The sequence below is a fragment of the Nicotiana tabacum genome, chromosome 2, assembly GCF_000715075.1.
Source record: "Nicotiana tabacum cultivar K326 chromosome 2, ASM71507v2, whole genome shotgun sequence".
Classification (NCBI taxonomy): domain Eukaryota; kingdom Viridiplantae; phylum Streptophyta; class Magnoliopsida; order Solanales; family Solanaceae; genus Nicotiana; species Nicotiana tabacum.
This window is the reverse complement of record NC_134081.1, coordinates 20913755-20923218: the sequence shown is the minus strand read 5'-3', so window position 1 is coordinate 20923218 and position 9464 is coordinate 20913755. Positions and strand designations below refer to the sequence as shown.

The 9464-nt window shown below is 37.5% G+C and overlaps 2 protein-coding genes across 4 annotated transcripts; both read right to left on the bottom strand.

Moving 5' to 3' along the window:
• Positions 1–1223: 1223 nt before the first annotated feature.
• On the bottom strand, positions 1224–5143 carry LOC107784383 (uncharacterized). 3 transcript variants are annotated; one of them, XR_001647671.2, is made up of 2 exons: positions 2396–5143; positions 1224–1839 (listed from the first exon to the last, which is right to left on the bottom strand). XR_001647671.2 is itself a non-coding variant. In XM_016605514.2 (2 exons), exons 1-2 carry the CDS (start codon positions 4481–4483, stop codon positions 2615–2617), a joined length of 678 nt encoding a protein of 225 aa, XP_016461000.1. In that variant the 5' UTR covers positions 4484–5046; the 3' UTR covers positions 1224–2614. The 3 variants fall into 3 exon arrangements, 2 of the variants coding, with proteins under 2 accessions (XP_016461000.1, XP_016461001.1); XM_016605514.2 differs by having other exon boundaries at positions 1224–2778; positions 3970–5046; XM_016605515.2 differs by having other exon boundaries at positions 3970–5041.
• A 3496-nt stretch (positions 5144–8639) lies between these two features.
• Positions 8640–9233, bottom strand: LOC142166298 (uncharacterized). The gene has a single exon (XM_075225157.1). The coding sequence runs from the start codon at positions 9231–9233 to the stop codon at positions 8640–8642; it is 594 nt and encodes a 197-aa protein (XP_075081258.1).
• Between the last annotated feature and the right edge of the window lie 231 nt (positions 9234–9464).

The following is a 9464-nucleotide window of genomic DNA, read 5'->3' as shown; positions in this document are numbered from 1 at the left end:
TTCTAAAAATTATCACTCCAAAATTACCAGAAACAAATGAGCAATAATAAGAGATATTTCCAGTTTATTTCATTTACCTTGCTATGGAGAATTTGTCAAAGGTCATTATTGGTCTTTATTGGTGTTTGTTTTTCCAGTCCTCTTTACTTGAGAAAAAAGGGAACCCATTGGAATGTTTTCCTGTTTCCTCCAATGAAATTACTACGTCTTTTCATGTACCAAAATGGTCTAAGAGAATCCGCATTTAAAATTTTAATATCAAAAGTTGAATTTTCTTAAGTCACGTTCCTTTTTTATTTTGAGTCTTTTCTTTATTTAAGTCGCATTCCTTTATTTGAATCTTAACTACTACACTAAAAAAAAAAAGATGTACTCCATTAAATACCAAAGTGAAGACAAACGACTCGTGTATCCCCTAAAAAAACAAAACAAAAAGAATCGAAAAGGAAATGGCCTTCCACACACGGCATTTTTTGTCCAGCGCGGAGCTAGCCTTTCGACTACGGGATTGATCGAATTCATTAGCTTTAGTCCATATTTTATATTTATCTTAAAAAATTTATTAAATATATATAAATTATTACTTTAAAACTCAGTAACATAAAAAACTAAAATTCTAAATCCATAAATATCAAATCGTAACTCTGCATATGCTTTTGTCTACACAAATTATTAATGGCCCTTGGACCGGCATCTCTTGCCTATATTCTATGCAAAGCATCTCTTACTACTTATGCTAATTAAGTGATACACTAGGGAGATGAATCTATGGCTAATGGACTTTTTGCTTTAATCCATTCTTTTTCTTCTTTGTGTTAGGGTTGATAATAGCCGTGGATGTTTGATTTATCATATACATATACAGTACAACCTCTCTAAATTAATATTGTCGAGACCATAAAATATTATTATTTTGTAAAGGTATTGTTTAATCGATAAATTAACATTTATTAATTTAAAGAGTGTTTTCGAGATTCAATGAAGATTACTTTTGGATACAAGTCGGATACATTAATTTCTTCGACGGAAAGTGCATTACTTCTTTGGATTTCTTGAAAATGAGTGGTCCATAAAACCTATATACATAAATATTTAATTTACCTATCAAGATTCTAATTAAACTTACCTATAAATCTACGGTTATAACTTGATCATAAAGAGTGCTTGGATATATTGTTAAATTCTATGGATCGAGCTATGTAAATCCTAACTGAGAAGAAAGGGAAGAGAAGAAGGGAATGGACTGAATTAAAAATGCAGAAACTGATTCTGTTAAAACTGAAAATACACTGCACAAACGACCCCTATTTATAGAAATGACTAACCGACTTTGGACTCCTAACTACCTAGTGTTAAATAGACTAAACTACCCTTAATTAGTTATACATTAAGTCACCCCTCTCACAACACTCTCCCTCAAGCTAGGCGGTGTAAACACATCAAACACACCTAGTTTGGAACTCAAGTACACATGTTGAATTCTGCTTAATCCCTTTGTCAACAAATCAGCGTATTGTTCTCTTGTTCCAACATACTTGGTCGCAACCAGTCCTTCTAATATCTTCTCCCTTATAAAATGACAATCTATATCAATATGTTTTGTTCGTTCATGAAATACTGGATTTGCCGCAATCTGTATTGCTGCCTTGCTGTCACAATGAATGTTCACAGGCAACTAAACCTCAACTCCTATCTCCTTTATCAGCCTCACTAGCCAAACCAATTCAGCAATTGTGGCTGCCAAGCTCTTGTATTCTGCTTCAGCAGAACTTCTAGATATTGTTGTCTGCTTCTTAGATTTCCAGGACACTAGCGAACCACCTAGTTTGATCAAGAAACCTGTAACAAACCAGTTATTCAACACTTCTATTACTTCAACCGCGAAATGGGATTACAACTCAACTCAAAACTATTACAGGAATTAGAGATGCTAAACAGAAATACAAATAATAGAGAAGAAGGGATGAGAAACTCAGACTAGGAATTGGGATGAGAGGATATAGAACACTCGAGAAGGAAGATGAGGAGAAACAAATATTTTACTCTAACAATATGCATAACCCCAAATAACAGACCATTGGCCCTTATAATAGAACTATTCTTACGCCTACTACTCAACTAGGATCCCAAATTAACTTGGCTCTGCTGCTTGTTCTCGGCCCAATAACTCTAGTCAGCCCAATAGCTACTTGTGTGAGATTGGGCTGATATTGATTCATAATTACAATACTCCGTCCTCAATAAGAACCTTGTCCTCAAGGTTCAAGTCAAGAATATTGATGCTCGCAAGCTCCCAACCAATTATCTCAAAACCAAGGCATGCTTTACGACTTGAGGAAAATATATGATATGGTACATTTGTTATTAACCGATCAAAACATTGGTCATTGTGTACCTTAATAGATAGCAGCAGATGTATTAACTGGAGTGCCATTGTAATCTTCCATATATATGTCTTTGCTTGCCACCTTGTAGAAGCATTTAGCCGTAAGCTAAATGAGAGATCCCAGGTAAACATTCCAGTAGCTAACCTCCTCCAAAGCATAAACTTGGTTAAATGGAAACTGACTTTTTGCGGCACTTGAAACTCTCCCTCCAAGTTATTGTAAATTTCTCAATCAGTCAAATCATTTAACCGTAATGAATTATAAGAAGAGGATAAGCATGGATTATCACCCAATGTAATGCATACAGAAATAGACATCCTCATATAGCTTATCAAAATGGTTATAGTATCTGCAATGCCCTTTGATGTCCATTCTTCTTCGGCATAAGTTCCTGGTGAAAAGGAAAGAGTCATTGTGTTAGCTTGCACTAGTGGAAAGGAGTCCGCAGTGAAATCCATTATGGTCACAATAGAGTCATTTCCTTCTCTATCAAAAGCAATATTCACATGATATGCCACAATGTAAGGAATAGCCTCGGATAATTGGATGCCAAGAACTCCATCAAGAGCATTGTTAGGATCAAAAGGAATTCTGAAAGCACCATAATACAGACAACACCCCTTAACATGTTCAGACCTGTCGACGCTAGAATTATCCACCTTGAAGTACGGATAAATAATTTTAGAAGCTTGCTCTCCACCATATCTCTCGATTGCACCCTTTTTCGTGACACCGAAAAATGTGTAACTAACACCTTGCACTGCCTGAAGCTTTAATTTATACGCACTCTTCAATTCTAGTACTTCCCACCATGTAACATGGCAGCAAGTGCAGCTACTCCGGGCTGCGTCTTCATGTGATGTTGTGTGGCATCATAATATTCTATGGTGAGGTCTTTCACTAATCTAAAGGGCAATTGCTCGCTCGTCGCACAAAGAGAAGTATTAACCCCACCAGGATCAAAAATAATATACGGCGAAGTAGACCTTGCTTTATGAACTAGACCAGACATCGCAAACAAGATCCTAATGACTCTATTGACCCAAATATTTGGTGACTGCTTGGAATAACTTTGAGCAATTTCCTGGAGCACCCCCTGTACTTTCTCCTCCCGAGCAGGCACTCGCAATTTGCACAACAAGTGTCCTCGTCCATTGTCACACCAATAGTCTAAATGAATTTTGAAATCATGTTGGAACAACAATATATTTTTAAATTCTTCCTTCAAAGTTGGTTTACAGTGAAAGCCTAAGGATAGAAAATTTCCTCCAAACTGTCCATCCTCCAAATTGTTCAATATTAGAGGTGATGACCTTTGTCTTTAAAAACTCCTCATTTCGATATAAATCTTCAGATTCAATATATAAAAGTACACATGATTCAGCCTTAAAATCTTGTCATCTGTCAAACCAATCGTCCACACAACTACAAAACGGGATAATCCCTATTCTTGATTCATAGGCACAGTAAAGATACGTGCAAGCTCTCATATGACAACAATAATAAATATCATGCATATGGCCATAGTTCAAATTGACACTAACAAGCACGATGAGTATTTGACAAAAAGGAAACTTATCACCTGGGACCAAGGTAGCAAAAAGATCCATAATCATAGGTGCAAATCGAATGAGTTGTTCGTTGGTATTTTGTTGAGGATTTTTATCAACCACCTGATCTGCACCGTTGCTTAAATTTTCCTCCACCTTAGTGCAGCCTCGCCGATCCTCCTCTGATTCTCCATCGCCTGAATCAAAGTTTATCTTCATTGCATCGAAAGATATTTTAGAATCTATAGACAAAGTATCAATTTGTCCAATCACTTTAGGCATGAAAGAATCTCGTCCAACATGAGGAACTAATTGAGCTTCATCATTTGAAAATTGAGAATGCATTGCAGTCACATTACTTGGGGAGGTTTCATCAAACACCTCGTCTATGACAGTCGCATACTTGTCTCTATCAACTAGACGAACCTTGGGTTCATGAGTTTCCGGGATTTGAGTAGATGAAGGCTCATAAAAGCTGGGAATATGACTCTGAGCAGCAAAAGGAGACACATAAGTCGACGGTAGAACCACTGTAGCACAACTCATGTAGTCAACACAAGCTACTGAAATATCTGTCGTTCTCGCTGAATCAGTGAAGGTCGGTGTCTGAAAATGCAGAAGAAATTTCTCCTTGAAATGGTTCCAATCATAGAATTGGTTATTGCGAAATAACCAATTGAACCGAGGAATCGCCTTCTAGGTAGAAGGAAGGAAGAGACAGTCAATCCTTCTTGGAGAAGCCAAGGAATGCGAAGTATAACTCGGCTCGAAAATTCCAGCTTTCCAGGTTGCTATCGCCACTGAATCTAGGAATAAACATCGTCATCGTAACAAACCAGTTATTCAACACTTCTATTACTTCAACCGCAAAAGGGATTACAACTCAACTCAAAACTATTATAGGAATTAGAAATGCTAAACAGAAATACAAATGATAGAGAAGAAGGGATGAGAAACTCATACTAAGAATGAGGATGAGAGGATACAGAATACTCGAGAAGGAAGATGAGGAGAAATAGATATTTTACTCTAACAATATGCATAACCCAAAATCACAGACCATTGACTCTTATAATAGAACCATTCTTATGCCTACTACTCAACCAAGATCCCAAATTAACATGGCCATGTTGCTTGTTCTCAGCCCAATAACACTAGTCAGCCCAATAGCTACTTGTGTGAGATTGAGCTGGTGTTGATTCATAACAAAACCTGTTACAGATCTTCTACAATGTTGGCATGCAGCACAATCTGCATCACAGAATACCTCTAATGTGCCTGTGGTTTTGCTGGACATCAATAAGCCTTGTCCGGGATGGTTCTTGACATATTTAACAACTCTCATTGCTGCCTCCATATGTGATCTCTTTGGTTGCTGGAGAAACTGACTTAGCATTTGCACACTGAATGCCAAGTCAGGCCTTATCACAGTCAAATATAACAGCTTGCCTATTAATCTTTGATAGACACCTGGATCTGGTAGTAGCGCATTTACATCATTACTTGAAGTACCAAGGTGGTCATCATACTCCTTGGTAGTCAATTTTGCATTCACTTCTAGTGGAGTAGCTACATGTTTTACTGCTCCAAGTCCAAGTTCAGATATAATCTCTAAAGCATATTTTCTCTGATGCATAAGAATCCCATCTGCAGATCTGGCAAACTCTATTCCTAGAAAGTATTTCAACTCTCCAAAATCTTTCATTTTCTATGTCTGTTGTAGTGTTGTCTTTGTCTCTTCAATTAGATGTAGAGAGGTACCAGTGACTAGCATGTCATCTACATACACCAGCACTATCACTGTGCCTTCAGTAATCTGCTTGATGAATAAAGAGTGATAATATTGGCTCTGAACAAAGCCAAATTGATATAGAGCTTATGTGAGTTTCTCATTCCACTGTCTAGGAGCATGTTTCAGGCCATATAAGGATTTATGAAGCATGCGCACTGGTTGAGACTCCCCCTGGCTTCTGAATCCTGGTGGCAATTGCATTTAGATCTCATAAAAGAGATCACCCTAAATAAATGCATTATCCATCTGATGAATGTACCATTTATGAGCTGCAACTATTGATAGAACAGTCCTCACAGTCATCATTTTCACTACTTGTAAAAACGTTTCTTGATAATCAATTCCCTTATTTTGACTGTACCATTTAACTACCAACCTAGCCTTGAATCTCTCCACCCCACCCGATGCCTTGTATTTGACCTTATATACCTATTTACAACCAATTGGAACCTTGCCTTCAAGAAGTGAGACAATGTCCCAAGTGTAATTTCTTTCCAATGCTTCAATCTCTGCCTTCATAGCCTATGTCCACCTAGGATCTTGAATGGCTTCAGCATATGTAGCAGGTTCTGCAATAAAGGAGAAGACTGCAAGGTAAGCTTGATATTGGGGAGACAAGCCATTGTAGGAGACATAGTTTGCAATTGCATACAGATGCATGTACATTCAGTGACACAAAGTCCTTTATACAAATAGGAGGATTATTTGGTCTAGAGGATCTTCTAACTTCTTCTTCTACAGCTGAGGGTATAGTTGGCAGTTGTTGAGTAGATGGAACCTGCACTTGACCCTGATCAGAACTTGCTCCAGTTGGATGAGCCAAGAATGATTCTCCTTCACTCCCACCTGCAACATCATTGTCATGAACATCCTCATTTGTATCACTGGAGACATCTCTTATATCTGAGTGTGTCAACTCAGCCTCATGCTCACTGTTGTGTCCCATATCAAAAACTGTCGGGACCCCTGACAGTTGAGTATAGTCTGCAGGAACATCTGGCTTTAGGAAGATTGGTAGATATTTATTTCTTGTATGTCTAAAAGGAAAGATAGTCTCTTTGAAAACAACATCCATGTTAACAAAAAAAGAGTGATTAGTTAGGTTTAAAAGCACATAGCCTTTCTGAGTTGCACCATATCCCATCAATACTGCTGGTATAGCTCTTGACATGAACTTGTCCTTTTCTTGAACTGCTTTGGCATAGCATAAGAATCATAGTACTCTTATATGTTGTAGTGAATGTTTTCTGTTGTGCAGCTTCTGGTAGGGTGACACTCCATTAGTAACTAAAGAAGGCATCTTGTTGATTATGTGTACTGCAGCTAGTACACAGTGTCCCCAGTATTTTAGAGGTATATGAGCTTGAAATCTCATTGCTCTAGCAACCTCTAAAATATGTATGTGCTTCCTCTCAGCTACACCATTTTGCTGAGGAGTATATACACAGGTTTTCTGATGAATCATCCCAAGGTTACTAAACAGATCACTGTAAGTTGAATTTATAAATTCCAGTCCATTGTCTGTCCTGATATTCTTAACATACTTGTTATGCTGTGTTTTTACATAACACAAGAAGAACTTCAAGACCACATATACATCTGACTTATACTTCAGCAAAAATAACCATATAATTCTAGAAAAGTCTTCCACCAAAGTTAGAAAGTATTTATTTTCATAAAATGTAGGCACTCTATAAGGACTCCATACATCTGCATGTAGCAATTCTGAGTTTTAGCAGGAAATAACTTCTTTAATACTACAGAAGATACATGTCCTAGTCTCATATGCCACAAGTCAATATCCTGCTTCTCCTTAGGTTCTGTAGAGTCCTTGACTGTTAGTGTTATTTATGGATTGCTCTTATTTATGTGAGAGATCAACATATAGAGACCATCATGTTCTTTACCAATCTCTTTCACCCTCCCACTATAGAGATCCTGAAATAGGCAAAAATCAGAATAAAAAGCAACACAAAGAGTATGATGACCACTTCTTAATCGTGGGACATGTAGGACATTTTTTAGTATACTTCTTGCTGAAATTGGGCTAGTACCCATGTGTGTAACATAGACTACATCTCCAATTGACATATATACCTTCTTAGGATTACTAGGTTTGATCTCTGCTAATTTAGATAATAGATTTAAATCAGACACCATATGATTTGTAGCCCCTATATCAATGATCCACTCTGGAGGCTTATTACTCACTTAAAAGACACAGTTAGTACTTGTTGTGTGTGCCATGTTTGCCGAGGAAGCAGTCAGAGAACTTTTATTCAGCATTTGTAGGATCTGTTCATATTGTTCCTTAGTAAATGTATAGGCTACTAGTTGTCTTCCTGATGAGCTGTCTCTTGAGGTTGAGGGTTGCCTCTGCATTTGTACTCCAGACTGAGCTGAAGTCTGCATTTGTTGAGACTGATAATTGCACCTGCATGAATGGTTGTACCTGAGTATAGAAGTTCTGATTTGGATCTTCGATACAAACATTATAGGCTGCAACTCCCCCTTTCTTCTTAGACTTGAAACCTTGTGGATAACCAATGATCTTCCAGCAATTCTCCTTCTTATGACCCTTCTTCTTACAGAAGTCACAATAGTCACTGTAGGTTCTCTTCTTCTTAGAGTAATTTCCAGACTGTTGAGAGTTGTTTGGCTGAAAGCTGGATTGGAAACCACTAGATCTGGAGGAATATAGGGCAGTTAACTCATAACTTTCAACTGGAATAAGAGATGTCAGTCCTAAATTTCCTGTTATGGAAGTTATAGACTTTTGGTTTTCATCACTCATAATCATAGAGAATGTCTGATTGACTATAGATAAATGGTACATCAATAGTATTTGACTCCTTGCTTGAGCATAGGAGTCGTTCAATCTCATAAGGAATAGATATAATTTTTATCTCTTCATAAAGGCAACATAATCTCTGGAATTCTCACAGTCAATGGAGCAGGGACTAATGCTTCAAACTCATCCCAGAGGTCCTTCATCTTAGTGTAATAAACAGAAACAGAGGATGTACTTTGATATAGGGTTGCAATTTCCTTGTGTCGATTGAATGACCTAGATCCATCTACTTTGTCAAATTTCTCTCGCAAATCCTCCCAAATAGCCTGTGCACTAGCTCCAAATACCACTCCTCCAACGAGCTGTGGAGTTACAACATTCATCAACCATGAGAGTACAATTGCAATGCACCTCTCCCATTGTTCCCATAGATTTTTACGATTTTTTTCCTTTTTCCATGTTCCTTCTACCAGCCCTAGCTTATTTCTTCCTCGCAGAGCTATCCTCATAGATCGATTCCATATAGTGTAATTGTCAGTACCTCTTAATTGAAATGAGATCAATTGTGCTCCACTCATATCTGCAGGTCCAAGGTATAATGTATGATTATGAGGCAAATCAACTCTGAATTCCTCATTAGCTAGAATATTTTCAATTCCTGCATCTACACATTTGGCGGCATTAGCCGTGGTGTTGTCAACAATATCTCCCATGGCTAATCTACTTTAATTGACGAGGCTTCGATTTTCAATTGATTTTTCTAAATCTAAGAATTTCACCAATGGTGATGTGAATCGATGAAAGAGACCAATAATTCCTAGTCTTATGGCTCTGATACCATGTTAAATTCTATAGATCGAGCTATATAAATCCTAGGTGATAAGAAAGGGAAGAGAAGAAGGGAATGAGCTGAATTAGAAATGCAGAAACTGATTCTGTTAAAA

What these genes read in the sequence shown, in the direction of transcription:
- LOC107784383 (XM_016605514.2), bottom strand. Translation starts at nt 4,483, where the DNA reads ATGAGTTGTGCTACAGTGGTTCTACCGTCGACTTATGTGTCTCCTTTT. An exon ending in TTTTGCTACCTTGGTCCCAG is followed by an intron (nt 2,779 to 3,969) that starts GTGATAAGTTTC and finishes CCTTTTCACCAG; the next exon opens with GAACTTATGCCGAAGAAGAA.
- LOC142166298 (XM_075225157.1), bottom strand. Translation starts at nt 9,233, where the DNA reads ATGGGAGATATTGTTGACAACACCACGGCTAATGCCGCCAAATGTGTA.